The sequence below is a fragment of the Candoia aspera genome, chromosome 4 (assembly GCF_035149785.1).
Source record: "Candoia aspera isolate rCanAsp1 chromosome 4, rCanAsp1.hap2, whole genome shotgun sequence".
NCBI classification, from domain to species: Eukaryota; Metazoa; Chordata; class Lepidosauria; order Squamata; family Boidae; genus Candoia; species Candoia aspera.
In genome coordinates, this window is record NC_086156.1 from 6,803,359 (window position 1) to 6,820,200 (window position 16,842).

Genomic DNA, 16,842 nt, shown 5'->3' on the forward strand with positions numbered 1-16,842 from the left:
AGAAAAAATCAACAGTATATCAGTCAATATTTTTAAATTTTATATAAACCCCACCATATTTGGTAGCAAAGAGAGTGATGGCAGATTTAGCACTTTGTACATTTTAATGGACGGAAGAATTTACGTATTCCAGTGACAACACTTGAAGCTTGAATCAAACCAAATACAGTGATGGTTTAGGGTCCTGGATACATATTCTCCACATCTGACCTAGACTTTAAGTTCATGAGAAGCAGCCCTTGTTAGCCTTCTCTTCTTCCTGGGTGAAAATGGGGAATCGGAATTTACTGAAGTATTTCTTCCGTTTCTTTAGCGCTGAACTGATTCATGGCAGGCATTTGGGCTTCAGTGGGGGGAGGGAGGAAGGCTGACAGGGACACAGCAATGCCACTAGATTGGAAGGGGCTGAAATTTCACTACACTTCCCCATTGTTTAGGAAGGGATGCGACCCAAATACATTTGGAAATGGCAACCCCGCAAACCAGAGAGGTTTGCCCCCCATTTTTGGCAGCAGATTTGGGAGACTTCTAAGGACCACCTCAAGATCTCAAGCTGAGAATTTTTCTGACCCTTGCTACACTTGATCCTTTTTTAAAAAAAGGGAAAGAGAGGGGAAAGGGGGTGGGGGGATACCAGCACAGCAACAATCCTACCCCATTAAGAATGCTCTGCTTTTAATTAAAATCACGTTGGAGGGTTTTTCCGCTAATGCGTCAGAAGAAAGGGACCCTCCCTGGCCACGGACAAGCAATTGGCAGGCAGTCCAGTCCCTTTGGCCGGAGTGCCTAGAATTGTTGTCTTTTGCCCTCCTCCGAGATGGTCTCTTGGCCCCGATCCACGAAGCGTAAACCAAGGCTCCAGCTGTGCCTTGTACAAGCCGAGCACTCCCTGACTCCAGCCGAGGGCTTCACGCACGCACACGCCTTCTGATAGATGGGCTGGCGCGTCTAAAGGAAGAGCATGGTACAGGGAAAGGAGAAAATCAGTCGGTGCGGTCAGCACCCAGCCACTCAGTCCCTTGTCAGGGGAGGAGATACCAAGGGCGCAGTTCTCCCCCCTGCCCCCACCCCCGAGGGAACACTGATGTCCAACCAGAGAAATGCTGGAAGCCTACAAGGGCCGTCCCGCGTGATCCTCCGTTTTCGCGGGAAGGATGCCAGGTGTAGAAGGCAGAGAGGGTGGGTGCTTTATTTTGCCACTTCTGCAACCAAGAATGAAAGAGCAAGAAGGCCAAAACGTTTCTGTCACTTGAAAAATGTTCAGCTTGGCAGAATTTGAGCAGGGGTGTGTGTATGTCTGTGTGTCTATTTATCTCCCACATTTTCCTACAGGACTTAATCTTTCTTGCACTTGTTCAACGTTCACTTGTTCCCTTCATTTTTCTTCTACGTTTCCCAAGATCCACTCTTGACAGTTTAAAAAAAAAAAACTATGTCCCACACTGAAAACCTCTCACCATCCTGGTATCCAACCCTGATTCTCTCAAGTGTCTTCTGGATCTTTGGAGAAAATGGTGTTAGCTAGGTTAAGCAGATCCCTGGCCTCTCTCCCTGTTATCTTTTTTGGGCCCCTTCGAAAAGCAGTTAAAATGCTATGCCAATATAAGTTTACACTTTAAGGTTACAAGTTTGTATACAATAGCTAGGATGCCCAACTTGTAGTTATAGTTCTACCTGCCACCCACAGAGCATTTTTAAAAGGGGAACTCACGTAATTCCTAAGGAGTGAACATGTTAGAGTATTCAATTTTATTTTGATTAAATTAAAATTGAGATCAAGTTGAACCAAATTTAGTGTTGTCTTAACCACACCCATTATATCTACCCCTGACTTCCTTCTGGTGTGTGGCCATTTAAAGAACAAGCATAGTGCTTGGCCTGAAAAAGTCTGCACACCCCTCCAGTATACTCTGGGCCCTTAGAAAATATGGATTTACTCTGAGTAAATATACATTGAATCTTGTTGCATTTTTAAAAAAAAAAATAGTTTTGATACTGGAAAAATGCGGTATCCAAACCATAAGCCTTTAAAAAAGAAAAAAATAAGCAGCAGTGGACTGTATATATTAAAAACTGTAAATACTTACTGTTACGTGCTGTTCAACTTGTAGAAAAAATGGACAAGATGTTTAAAACATGTTTGAAAACATTAAGAAAAGCAATAGGAAAGGATTGGGATGGGATGGGAAACAGTAACTCAAAAATTAGTTAAGATATCATGAAAGAAACTCCTTAATACAGTAAAAGGGTTTTTTTTAGCTCTTTCAAAAAGCACTGAGACACTTAGCTAACAAATTAAGAGGACAAAAGGATTCATCTCATAAATATTTATTTCGTCAGCACTTAGAAACACTTCCCAGCTTAGGGAAGGAGGTGGAATGGCTAAGCTTCTAGGTGGAAGGCTGGAGGTTTCAAACTTCCTCTCCCAGATGACCTCTGGGTCTTCACATCCTGGCTTCACCTCCTGCTTCAAGTTAGCAGCTTGGTAGTTTCTCCTGCCATTTATCAATCTTCTCAGAATGCCTCACCTTTCTAAATCTGATGCTTGAGAGGTGTAAGGTTCTCTCACAACTTGGGATGTCTTCTGGTTATTAAAAGGTTAAAAATACAAAAAGTGAAATAATATCAAGAGTACCACTTTCTCGCTGGGTGTCTAGATGACTCACCATTTCCTTCCCTCCTTGAGAGATAGACCAATCTCACCAGGATTAAACAAAAACAAACTTTATTTAAAAAGAAAAATGTAAAAACCCTTAACTTAAAATATTCAAAATGTCAGCATTTAATTGTACAGGAGATAAATTACTAAAAACTGTTCTGATTATGGACAACTTTAATGTAAAAGAAAATTTACAAAAGTAAAAACAGTGTTTTAAGCAGCTTACAGGATGGCACTGCTCTGCCATTTAAAAAAAAAACTCCATAAAGAGATCAGAATGAGATTCAAATTATAATAGAGCACAAGAAGAGTATAAATAAAAATAAGGCTGAAGGACATACAGAGAAATAAATGAAGTTAGGCTTAGCATCACACAGAAAACATTCAAACCTAGTACAATATTCCTGGCTAGACATTTATTTATTTTTATTTTTATCCCGCCTTTATTATCTTTATAAATAACTCAAGGCAGTGAACACACCTAATACTCCTTCCTCCTCCTCTTTTGCACACAACAACAACCCTGTGAAGTGAGTTGGGCTGAGAGAGAGGGACTGGCCCAAGGTTACTCAGATGGCTTTCATGCCTAAGGCGGGACTAGAACTCTCCTACCATGCCTGATTGGCTCTTGGGCTGAGAGAGAGGGACTGGCCCAAGGTCGCCCAGCTGGCTTTCATGCCTAAGGCGGGACTAGAACTCTCAGCCTCCTGGTATCTAGCCCAGCGCCTTAACCACTAGACCAGTTTTTATCTATTTCTACAAAGATGAAAGTTTCAGAAACAAAATTATCTACTGCAATTGCTCCAGAAATCCCTGTCCTTTCCCAACCTCTTTCCCCAGCTTCTGTAGAGTTCTGAATTACTTTTTGAAATGACATTTTTTTCCATTTCCAGCAGAGGGAAGAACTGGGGTTATCTGACTGTATATGACTAAGAGCCATGTTTCACTTGAAGGAATGTGGATTAAGTATCTGAACCTGTCTGGTAAGACACTCTCATATAATAGAAACAAAGAGAGAAATGCAGCTAAGCTAAATTAATACATTTTGTACATTCCTATGAGACTTCTTTTATTTTTTTAAAATAAATACCTTTGCAATCAAATGCTACTTCTTACAACTCTTGCATTAATAAATAGAAGACTACAGCACAATAGAAAAAAACCCCACAGTTATTGCCCCTGATTCTATAACCAGCAAGCAAAGCCTAGATATCTCCTGACTTTCATCAGGACAAAACAGCAATCATGCACAAAGTTCAGCGACAATTGCATTAGCCAGCATAGAATCTTGGCATTTTTAAATGCATTCTGGAAATTCACCATCAGCAGGGCACAAGAATGTTCACAAAGTCCCCTTAAAGCTCAACACGCCCAAATGAACACATAAATATTTGTGTTTTAAATGCAACCTGAACATTCAACATAAAAAAGGTACCCCTCCAAAAAGTTCAACAAACCAACCCAATGCAACTTTGAGGCTTTCCATGTTTATAGGCACCCTAAAGCTCAATAATTGGACCTACTATTCACACAGTAAATATGCACATCAAAGCTCAACATACCAGCAAACCATCATTATACTCTTAGTTTTAGCATTTACACTGGATATGTGCAGGGTATGGATGCAAAGTGGAAAGGTGCTTCCAATCCAGTATGGTATACTTGCTGGACCTGCTGGAAACTCCTTAAGTGAGCTGCTGGACATAGAGCAGCTACACAATCCCAGAAAAACATGTTTCAGTTAAGGAAGTGTTAAGAATGCTATGGAGAGGTGACCCATGCTGGATCTGAAGCACCTTTTCTGCTTTGGATCTAAACATGGCTTACCTCTATCTTACCAACTGCAAGACCATCAGCAACACTTAAGTATGGAACACAGCAGTGTGCTAACCTGCTCACATGGAACTACCTATAACCTCCCCAATCATATGCCTCTAATTTGTCCGTAGCAAATCAAGCTTAAAAAGGGGCAGGTATGCATTGCGTTCCTTCTTCTTCTTCTGTCTGGCCTAACTGCTGCTTTCTTCTCAGTCCTCCGTTCCCCATCCACTCTAAGACAGTAGAAGCAGACACATGACTGCTCCCTGCTACTGTATTGGCTGGGCTAGAAAAAAGTAGGAAAAAGCCATCCAAATCCAACCACGAGCCACAAAACCAGAAGTGCCGAAGATGCTCAATGTCACGGCATGTTTTATTTTGAGCTTGGAACACCTGAAAGTAGGGATGTGCAGCACTGGAGATCCAAAGCAGGACAGCTGCTTCAGAGTATGGAAAGGCACACATGCTGTACCTACTGGCACCTTCTGAAAGAAGATGCTTCTTTTCCTGGGATGGCAAGGTTGGGAAGATACTCATTTGAGCTCAGAGATGCTGATAGCTCACCCACATCCACTCCAAATGGTTTTGCCATGCTTGGTTGGCAGCTCCTGACCCCAGACATGTATTTGCTTGAGATTGTGCAGCTACTCTGCAAAGCCAAGAAGGATCCAAAACCCTTTTCTGCGCTGGATCCGAAGCATTGCCCTTCCCTACTTGTAACAGTTGCTTTGAGCTTGAAGTATTTTGCAGGCCCCGTTAGTGCAAACTGAGCCCAAAGATTCCTCAGCTTTGTCTCCTCAGAAATCTGTCTGAATTTGACCCCAAACTGCACTGATGGATTGATTAGTTGGTTATGTGCCATCAAATTGTTTTCAACTCCCAGCTGCCACTAGATAGATTTTCTCCATGACAATCTATCCCTAACTTGGTCCTTCAGGTTTTCCAATGGTGCCATCATCGCTGTAACTCAGTCCATCCACCTTGCTGCTAATGGTCCTCCTCCTCCTCCCCCCTCCCTTTCCCAAGCCTTTTCTAAAGAGTTAGGTCTTTGCATATGTATCCTAAGTAGGATAATTTGAGCCTGGTCATTTGTGCCTCAAGTGAGAACTCAGAGTTGATTTGTTCCATGATCCATTGGTTTGTTTTCTTCGCTATCCACAGCATTCTCAGGAGTGTTCTCCGATATCAAAGTTCAAAGGTGTCAATAGTCTTCCTCTCCTGCTTCTTCCCAGAAATGCCTTCATAAAGGTAGATCTATTAACTCTTAAAGGAACTGCCCCTTTAGTTAATTTTCCCTTCCCACCAGCTTTTAACTGATTCGTGACCCAACTTAGCTGTTTAACAAGGACTTAGCCTGTTTAATTCCTTTCTCAGAATTTGCAAGGAAAAAAACCAGTCACCACCACTTAAGAGTGATATGTGCATTTACAAGATAAAGTTCACAAGCTGGAACAAATTGACTCGTATGTACTTGAGCTTATTACTAAAGGTGTCTCTGGTAAATCCTTACATTTCCTCCCTGAAATGCAGGGATGATCTTAGAAAAGGAAATCTATTCTTGCTTGATCAGGACTGAATGTGTGTCAGACAAGAAGACAAATGAATCTTTTCAATCCTGCTCCTTTCCCACTACAATGCTCCAGGATTTACTGCAGGCCTTGAAAGTCCATGTGACTGAAGCAGACCCAAGTTTCATAGCATCCACAGAGGGAATTGACTCAGCTATGAATGCCCCTTTCTGGAAGTGATCATAGGGCCTGTCTATCTCCAGTTTCTGGCCTAGGAAACAGACTATTTAGAAGGGAGAGACTTGAACCACTGAATGCTCAATCTCTTATCCTGGATGAGTAACTCACCCCACCCCAATATTCACTGGTCATTCATGCTGATGGCATCTCCTGCAAGGCAGACTGACATTTGCACGTAGTGAACAAACTCACTGAAAACTGTTTTTAACAAAAATAAAAATGCAGCTTTGCTCCAGTATGTAACACTGTGTGTGGCTCCTCATGCAGATTCCCTCTTGGGATTTTGTAAACATCACTGTTTTAAACTATGTATTTAGATTAATTAGGAGGCTCTCCATTTTCTTTCTCAATCTCCTTTTCCCTGCTTGCATTTCAAAGGGAATGTTTGCACATTGCAGACCACCCCAGTTGTGTGACTCTGCCTGGCAGGACAATGTAATTCCAGATTTCCCCAAAAGATTGCCCCTTGAGACCATCCAATCCATCAGAATGTTTAAGTTTCATTTCCGTCTTGCAGATCTTTTTTTAAGTAAATTGATATCAAATATAAACACAGTTAGAAAATAGTTTTTAAAAAACCCACTTTCCCTGAATATGGAGATGTGTTTAGTGCGGGATGTTTTCTCTCGGTGGTTGGATTCGCAAAAACCACCAATGGAAACTCTTCTTTAGGTGAGCAGTGCGGACACCAGGTTAGGGATGGCAGGAACTACCAAAGAATGCATCTTGGGAACAATTCACCCTTAGCTGGCAAGAACTCCAAAGCTCAGATTCTGTTGATACGGGAATTTTAATATAAACCTGACAATTTAAGAAAAGAATCAATCCGTGGGGGAGTTCAGCAACAAGTGTTGAGTGTTTAGAAAAGCTTTAGTAATTAGAATAAGGAAGAAATACTGAAAAGGTGGCCTTCCATTTAATTTCTTAAATAGTCTGTTTCCACTTAAGCTTCCTTTGCTGGAATATCTAAGTACCTTCAGAAGAAGCCCCAGAGCAGCGTTTAACATAGTGCCACCAGATAAGTTGCCTTCCAGTCCCCCAGCTACATATAGGGTTACCAGGTCCAGCTGCAGAAATGCAAAGATCCACTAGAGAGCAGTAGAGATCTATAGAAAACACTCTACCATCTAGTGGCCATCCACACTTCTGCAGCCCAAATATGGATACCTTATGACGGTGTTTCTCAACCTTGGCAACTTGAAGATGTGAGGACTTCAGCTCCTAAAGCTGGCTGGGGAATTGTGGGAGTTGAAGTCCACACATCTTCAAGCTGCCAAGGTTGAGAAACACTGCCTGATGACATAAAGCAGATCCATTGAAACAATCCATGGTGAACTACTTTGATCCTGGGTTCAGTAAGGCATAATTGATGTTGATCCTTGTTTGCAACATACATCAAGAGTTGAAAAACAGCCCTGGATATTTCCTGTCCCCTTCTGGAAACGCAGCAGGTAAGGAATCAGTGTACAAAACATAAAGCTCTTGCAGAATTGCTTCCGTAGTGCTAATTATATTTTAACATGGTGTCTGAAACAGATTGTACTAATTCCAGTTAACAAGGAATAAATGCACATGGTTTGCTTTGGAACCTGGACCTTCTGTTGTCACTTAGGCCTCCAAAGCAATGCATTCATCTGTGGCTTCAGGAGAAAGGTCTGGCATGCTTCCATCAAGCCTTATTTCTTCCACATAAAGCAAGATCACCATGCTGGTGTAAGACAGCACAAGATGCTATCCATGTGTGTTGTCTGGCTTCCTGAGAAAATTAATATGCAGCCATTGGAAAGACACAATAGCTGTGCTTTTTCTATCATACCACATACATTAGTTGGTTCACCAACACAAGACTGTTATCAGCCAACTGTTTTATGAACAGCCATCGTTAATAACAAATAGCACCACTGTAAAAATCGTAATAGGATATGCTTTCCGCATTTCATCTGATGTACTTCTCCATCTCCGCTAAAAGGCGGGCAGATAAAATTTTGTACATCTGTTCAGCGGACTTGACAGCAAACACGATTATTGTTTAATAAACGTGTTCTTATTTGCCGTGCTAGGAACTCTCTAAAGAAGCTGAGTCAACTTCTCGATTCAAAATAGTGCTGTAACATTTGGGTGCACCGTCCTTTGATGTGCTAGTAGAGCTTGCAAAGAGCACTACAGGGTTAATTCCCATATAATCAGCAGATTCAGAATGAAATCAGACTGGCTTAGCAAGTGCTATTTTTGTCCCACACATCATTTATTAGCAGGAACATCTCTGTTCAGAGCACTCTGGGGACATAAGCTAATTAAATCTTCATGTTACCCCTGGGGAGAAAGCTAATGGCAATTGTCCCTTTTCCAGAGATGGGGAAATTGAGCCCTAGGAGTAAGTGGCAGAAGACAGCTTGTGATCTAGCCTGTAGTGCGTGCTAGGATCAGGGCCAGAGTGAACATTAAATGGATTCCCAGGGCTACTTTGGAAATCCTGTTGTATGTTTCAGTGTGGAATATATTACCTGTGGGGAAGTTGCCTGGAATCAGATTTGAACTCCATTTTCCTGACTCAACAGCCTCTTAGTCACCATGCTCTACATGAGGAGCAGAGATCTCCTATGATTCAACCAGTCTTTCTCAACCTTTTGACCCTGGAGGAACCCTTGAAATATTTTTAGCCCTCCAGGAACCCCTGCACATTCAGGCTCAAATATAGGCCAGAAGCTACAAAATTATTCTATTCGTTTCATGGGTAGGCCTGTATCTATGCATTAACAGTGTTCTTAAACTGAAAATAAGGAATGAAATTTACCTCTTTAATGGGAAGTTCCCCAAATTTAAAATAATTTTTTAAATAAATTGTGATCTCCCAGAAAACCCCTAGTGGCCTCTCACGGAACTGTGGTTGAGAAACCCTGGATTAAACCTTCAGCAGTAACCCTAAGGCCTGGCAGCAGAAACGAAAACTTCGTTATAATATCAGGGAGCATTACATTCAAAGTGATTACTAACACGCAAGCTATTTGAAGAAGCACGTGCCAACCCCATCTTTGTTGGGAACAAATTGTCTTATCAAATACTGCTGTAGTTCCAGAAAAGCTTCACCTAAAATATTTTTAAAAAAATAATGGCAGATTTGCCCATTTCTAAGCCTTATTTTCAAGCATCTGTAATGTCCAAACTTGTCCTTGGAGCAAAATTAAATGGTAGTATTTGGAAATAAGCTCCTCTTTCCAATTAGCACAAAGATTCACCCCAAAAATACCTTACAGCTGTCCTAACTGCCAGGAAACACGCTGAGACAAGGAACTGGTCTCTAATGTTTTATTGCTTGTACGTAACAGGAATCCTAACAAACTGAAGCAGCGTGGGGAAAACCCAGCCATATAAACCCCAAAGGTTAAGGCGGTCCCGATCTGTGTCTCTTTGAATGGCTACCTAATTCCTCAGTGCTACGCATGCACTTAACAGTCTGGATGGGAGCCCCCTGCTCGCCATCCTTACTCATGACAACAGCCATATGAAACAAAGGCAAGAGGTATCAGCAAGGAAAGTGACTTGGATTTTCTGCCTAACTGCAACTTTACAATGGCTGAATGTGTATTGTAACACTGAGCGCAGGATCTATTAAATGAGCAAAGATCACAATGGCCAACATGTTGCTTACTCTAGTAAAACAGCTGGCAATTTAAAACAATGCTTCTGCAGCCTGTGTTTCTATTAACGCTTATCAGGATGGAGAGCATCAAGTTAACTCAAACTGATAGCCATCAGTTGATGCACCTGTAAAAGCCACTGCTCTAAAGAAGTGACAACCGTCTGCTCCATCAGGAGAAGCTGTACTGCGCTGGCTTGGAAAGTTGGTTTGCTGTGCCACTTTCAGACCAGGCCTTATTTCAGATAGCAAAGGATCTGCAAACTGGATGATCCTGGCAAGAATGTGAAACTCCAAAGAGAAAAAAGAGTCTGGTTTCCAAGAAGTTAGAAATAAACATTTAATGCAAGATTAAAATATAATTACCACCAAAGGGAGTCAATGAATTGCTCAAGAGTGCAAGAGCTGGCCATTAGGGGTGTCCACAGGGTTGGGGGAGGGAGGAAGATCAGAAAGGCCAAGATGGCGGCAGCAACCCTGGAATTGGAGACCTGACCGTTTTACATGGATTGCACATAGCTGAGTCTTCAATTGTGTGGATGCAGCCATCTTCTTGAGTGTTATCCCCATCTTGCCCATGAAGCCCTGGCCAGCCGCAATTATTATTTGATAACACATTTTTGATACCTGGACCAGGAGGCCTTTCTCAGTCACCCGTGCCTTAATCACCTGTTTGGATTACTGCAACATGCTCTACGTGGGGCTGCCCTTGACGACCACTGGAAGCTGCAACTGGTCCAGAATGTTTTTGGTGCCCCACGGTTCACCCGAGTAACACCACTGCTGTGTGAGCTGCACTGGCTCCCAGTTGCTTTCCAGGTGCAATTCAAGGTGCTGGATACCACCTTTGAAGCCCCACAGGGCCCAGGGCCAAGTTATTTGCAGGACCACCTCTCCCTGAGGGCATGTGCCCACCCTACTAGGTTAGATAGGGTGGGTGCGCTCCAGGCTCCCTCGCTTAAATGCTGCTCCCTGATGGGACCGTGGAGGCGCACCTTCTCAGTGGCTGTCCCAGCAGCCTCCCGTCTGAGGGATCTCTACTCTTTTAGCCTTCTGGAGGGCCATGAAGGCCTGGCTCTTCCCCCAAGCATTGGGCTAGGGTGGGGGTTGAGCTGGGAGGCCGTTTGGTCTGGTGCCTGGGGGGAAGGGGACTTTTGTTTCTCACCATGTTTTTATGGATAGTTGTGAGCCGCCTAGTCATTATATGGGATAGGCAGCCATATAAGTCCTGTAAATGATAAATAAACAAACTAAAATCTTGCAGATTCTTAAATCTTTAACTCTGAGACTTTTCTCTCTGGAGTATTCCATCACAGAGTTCGGAGATGCCATGCTGAATTGTATTATCCTAGGAAACTGAAGCAAAGTATTGTTAATGTGGAAAGAATTGCAACCCTGAAAGAATTTCAGTTTAACAGGGGGCACACCTAGGTTTGCAGTATTTTATTTACAAGTATACATTGAACACAAAGAAACACTGATATTTAAGCCTAGTTAATAGTAGTGTAACAATATGCTTCATCTGGATGATTATTCTAGTCCAATTACACTGAAAAATTAATGCCAATAAAATTCTTGGTCATAATATTAAGAAATACAATATATAAATTGAAAATATGATTGCTTAAAATTTGAAAATGGAAGTGAAGCCTTTCTGTGTCAGACTTTAACATAATCAGAAGGGAAAAGTCTCCAACTGGGTGTGTATTGTTCAAGTTAACAGAAGAACAAGCGCAGCCTCACTGTGAGGGGAACAGGCAGTTTGCTTCTTTAGACAGAACAGCACATTCCCACTTCGCAGCCTCCGCCGGGCAATCACATCACGGAGCACGGCGATTTCCCTTGTGAAGATGCCCCGTCAATTTTCTCTGCTTCCAAAATTATCCTCCTGAAAACATCCACAGCCGTCTGAAAGAAGGAAACAGAGGGAGACCCGCTAAGAATCCCATGGCTGTTGTACGGAGTTCCTTCTTTTATGATGTAGTGTATGATCAAGACGACCGACTCTTGCTTAGCACCATCAGGAGATGTGCATGAGGCTCGTGACATGCAATGAAAAAATAAGCAGAACATCATCCCAGCTCAGAGCGTGTTCTAGTTTATGATACATTTTTATTCACCTCCCATTGCTCACCTCACTCTAGCAGGGCCAGGAACTCTGAAGTTGTTCACAATAGCCAAGATGCAATCACAGTCAGCTTCTGTACTGGTAATTTCCAAATGCTATGACTAGGACCTTAATCAGAGACCGGGCCCAGTGTTGCTTACTGATTGCTGCCTTGGGATACAACCCTTTGGAGGCACGGGAGGGGGGGGCACTACACCTGTCCTTTGAAAGTCACAGAGGCCATGGAAATGCTGATGGAGAATTTAGAGAAATGTAATCCTGGCCTATCTGGAAAGCATCAGGTTGAGGAAAGCTGTAGTAAGGAGTAACCAGGAAGAGCTACCCAGGAATCACAGGTTTTCCATCCAAATGCTGGCCTTCTGTAGGTTGATTAAAAGAACCTGTCTCTTACCATGCCGTTGATTTTCAGTAGCATTTTTCCTCCATTGTTTTTAAAACACACACTGAAATTTATTTAAGGTTTGGGACTGCAGAAGAGCTGCATGGAAAATGCACTAAGAGAAAATATTGGTTCTAGTAATGGCTCAAATTATTGGAGAGAAACCATCTCTCAACATGTTTTAGTTAACCCACTGGCAAATCCAATGCCTGCCTCTTTATATACCAAGAATTATTTGTCAACAAGGGGTAATTTTGAATTGGGCTTGCTTCCAGATTTGTTCCATGATCCCTTAGGCATCTTAAAAATGTAGTATGACAAGTAACTGAACAATGTTTTATTTAATGCCAGATGTGCACGGGATCTCATGCTGCATTTTAAAACCTAAAATCAAATTAACATATTCACCATAACAATGCACGTTTCTATACATAAATGGTCCATAAGGAGATAATTAATTTATTTCTCCTGAATATTATACTTCAGCACAATCCCAAACTGCATTGACAGCTAATCAACAGCTTCTTCTACACAGATTTCAAACCTTCAAACCACTTTTTCTCTTTAGAAAAAACGAACACCCAGGAATACCATTTTAATGAAAAGATTCTACTATTTAATCAGAAGTTTAGAAACAAGGATAGTCTTAATTCTCATAAACAGTGGTTTGTTGAGTAAGTTACAAATAGCTGGGCTCACCCATTGGGTTAGGGCGTAAACCAGGCTCTGCAAATCACTACTGCTGGGTTCAGGTAGCATATTAATCCAGGTTCAAACCATGTGATTTAAGGCTTTATGGGATTTAGTGGAAAACTGCTCATGTTTTTTTTAGTTCACTTTCAAAATGGAAGAATCCCTAACCTGCACTGACGAACCAGAGCAGCGTTTCTCAACCTTGGCAACTTGAAGACGTGCAGACTTCAACACCCAGAATTCCCCAGCCAGTGCTGGCTGGGGAATTCTGGGCATTGAAGTCCGCACGTCTTCAAGTTGCCAAGGTTGAGAAACGCTGAACTATAGATTTCCACTTCATGATAGTTTTTCATCTTACACTACAGCTTAAATTGCCCTGCTAGTCCATGGAAAATAGTGATTCTCACCCTATCTCCTCTTTTACTTTCTTAAAAACAGTTTTAGGCAATTGGAATCATATGACTCTTAATTTTCTGATGTCTGCAACAGTTTCACAATAGTCTTGCTGGCTGAAATGGTGACTTGTGACACTAACAGTCAAAGGCATGGCAATCTTGAATTTTCCACCATGAGAATGGGTCATTAGCAGGTTGCACGAAGGGTGATTTGGAGAATTTCTTTCCCATTTTCCAACAGCACACTTGCTCAATTAACTAGCAATTCCAGCTTCAGAAATAATGGAAGAAGGAGGCGAGCACTGAAGTGAATTTAAAAAGAAAAAGAGAGGGAGGGAGGGAGGAAACCCAAATGCCAGGACAAAAGTCTTATTTAAGCCTATTTAGAAAATGTTTTCCTTTCTCAAGGGCACTGTAAAAACAGAAACAATACAGAAGAAAGGATTGAAATGACTTACAATAGATATGTAGCAAAATTTCTAAATGGGTGATTCTCTGTGTATATTCTAGCTAAATGTCTAATGTAGGATGGCATCAAGTTATGAATGCAGCCAAAAAAGTGTATTTATGACAGACCAGAATGCTGCTGCAGTAAACAGAAAAACAGTAATTAACTACACGGAACATAAACATTAAAACACGTGGCATATATTTGCTTCTAGTATAAATGAAAATAGAAGCAAAATCACTTCCACAAAAATGAAATAAGGCACAAATTCTTTTACCTTTTGGAACGTCCATAAACTACTTGACTGGATTGCTGTGCAAAACTGAATGAGGCTGAAAGCCGCTGTGCTGTTGCTGCCCAGATTTGTTGAGAGTTGGGCAGCATATAAGTTTTAATAATCATAATATTTTACAGGCCCTTGAGATTCTTCCTTCTGTAAAATTTAAAATACATTTGTTACCTGGTTTTCTTTAGCAGAAGATTCTAAGAAAGCTGCATTCCAGGATTCTGCTAAAGCTTTCCCTTCTTCATAGCTGATCACCCTGGAGTGGAGATGGGAGAACACAGCAAACTGTTGCAAAGGTGCAGAATAGGGGAAAGACCCAGCCACCCATCCAAAATTCAATGGCTGCATGACCCTGACGTCCTGGTGTGTTACTTTTGTAGTCTTCAATTACCAACACTGTATGGGAAAAGATCTGTACTCAATTTCCACTAGAGGGATATGCAGCCAATGTTTTGTTGGGAAGGGATGGGACTCTATTGTCATACATATGTAAGGGAAGGGATACTCAGAGAGTAGAATGACATTAAAACTTCACAGATGATCACAATTGTTTGGCAGCAGCAACTCAGACACCATCGCCAATTGCACATCACAACAGTTTCACAAGCAATCTGCTGTGTGTTATTTTGGGAACAGCCAATTGGGCCCACCTTGGAAATGCCATGCTCTTCATAGAGCGCTGGGCCGACCACCTGAGAGAAGAACTTTTTGGGGGGTCTTTCTTCTAGAAGAATATTCAAAGAACTGAGGTAGCAACAGAAGCATTAGTCTGTTATCACAATTAGGAGTTCTGGCACAATTGTTAAATATAAATATGCTTTGACAGTAAGTGACTTTTTCAGCTAGCCACAACTTTCCCAGATTTGGTGGCCTCCAGAGTTATTGGACGATTCCGCCAATGGAACCCAACAAGCCACCGGCAAGAAGTTATGGGAGTTGCAACCCAACACACTTGGGGAGTGTCAGGTTAGAGAACACAACTGGGACAGGGAGAAACCTCTGTGGCTGTGGTGTTGCAATGCACATTATCAGCCAGATGAAGAAGCACCACATGCTCTCAATAACAGCCAAAGTGTTCAGGCCATTGCTAGCATCTCGAATGGCCATGAAACTGGCCAAAGTTCTCAATAGGGCAGTAGCGGCAGCCACAGTGGCCGTGGTGCCATAATTGAATATGAATAAGAAGCAAGGAATGCAAAGAACATTTTCAAGTGTAATTGAATTGCAATGCATGAAATGATGTGCCAGAGAAAACCTCAAGTTCAATAAAGCACGCACAGAGAAAGAGAAGCAAAAGGCAGTAAACGCTGCCAAAAGGGTGAAGGTAAAACCTCAGAATCACTTGTCTGATCAAATGCGGTTGCCAATGTACTATTGCCCCAGACCTATCTCTAATCAAGCCTTAGTGTTATGAAAAATATTCTTATTTTCACAACAGTTGCACATTTTTACCGACTTGCCCCACAACGAGCGTGGGAGCGTGTGGGCATGCAGGCCTGTCACATGGATTCCTTGTAGGACTAGAAAGCAAGTTAAGATTTGGGTAACAATAGATTTCCTACATATCTCATGAAGATCACCGGGTGAACCTGAACCTCTTATGTCCTCTTAATCTAGCCAGCTACATAGGAGGCTGCGAGACTGAACCTGAATAACCCCAAGACCCTTGGAAAAAGTGATAAATGTAGGATAAATATAGCATGTCCTTGGCGGCCTGTGGTACTTGCCTTCAGCTAAATAGATCATCAACTGGCCAATGATCCAGGCTTAGTTGGGTTTACAAGTGTAGGCAAATAAAGGCCAGGAAAGAGAATCAGATGAGTTTTGTCTCTGAAATAATACATCAGAGGGGAAAAAAAACATTTACAGGAATATTTCATGGAATGTAATTGCCCTGGCTATCTGAAGACTCTCTAAATACTGCACCACATTTTAAGTTTAACAGGATTGCAGCAGAACCGTCACTGTTTTAAGGGAAATATTCAGTACCGTTCCATATGCAGGTCTTTCTTATTTCCAACCAACATAATGGGAATCCTGTGGAAGAATGAACAAACAACTACTTTCAGAATAATAGTGAATGCACCGAGAGTAGTACAAGAGCAAAATGAAAACATGAAGCACAGAATGGAACGACTGGGTTCTACTTACTGGACTTTCCCCACCATGTCCAGTAACTTGCCATGGATAACTTTAATCACTTCAAAACTGCAATATAAAAGGATGACATCTTATCCAACAACCAAGGATAGTGTTTCTACCCAGTCTACAAATAGTTCTAAACAGATCAAATGACTTTATTGAACTCTTAGGGTGTCTATTTGCCTAGAAACAAATGTGCAAAATAAGGGTGGTGTTTCTGTAAAGTTCCACTTCCTCTCAGAACAGTCTGTCTTTCCTGATGGCCGATGGAAACGTTCTGGGGGGACTGGGTCATTTCCGGCAGCGGGCTGTCTGGAACAGGAAGAGGTTTGGTGATCCAGAGGTCCAGCCCCAAACCAGACCGGGAAAGAATTGGTCCACTTGGCACATGATCAGTGAAAATTGCCAATGATGACACTCGCCTATAGGTACATTTTTAAATGATCAATTAGTCTTTAATCCAGTTTATCCAAGACATGAAATGTTAGCTGAGCTGGGCATGGATTTGA

At 42.0% G+C, this 16,842-nt stretch overlaps 1 protein-coding gene across 1 annotated transcript in view; it reads right to left on the minus strand.

The window, feature by feature from the left end:
* Positions 1-11,290: 11,290 nt before the first annotated feature.
* RHEB (Ras homolog, mTORC1 binding) overlaps positions 11,291-16,842 on the minus strand; it is a 28,661-nt gene continuing 23,109 nt past the window's right edge. The window contains exons 5-8 of the mRNA XM_063303350.1: positions 16,343-16,399; positions 16,181-16,228; positions 14,366-14,447; positions 11,291-11,770 (exon numbers count right to left, since the gene is read on the minus strand). Of these exons, the coding sequence (XP_063159420.1) occupies positions 11,678-11,770; positions 14,366-14,447; positions 16,181-16,228; positions 16,343-16,399 (280 nt within the window). The 3' untranslated portion in view covers positions 11,291-11,677. The remainder of the gene's footprint in view (positions 11,771-14,365; positions 14,448-16,180; positions 16,229-16,342; positions 16,400-16,842) is intronic.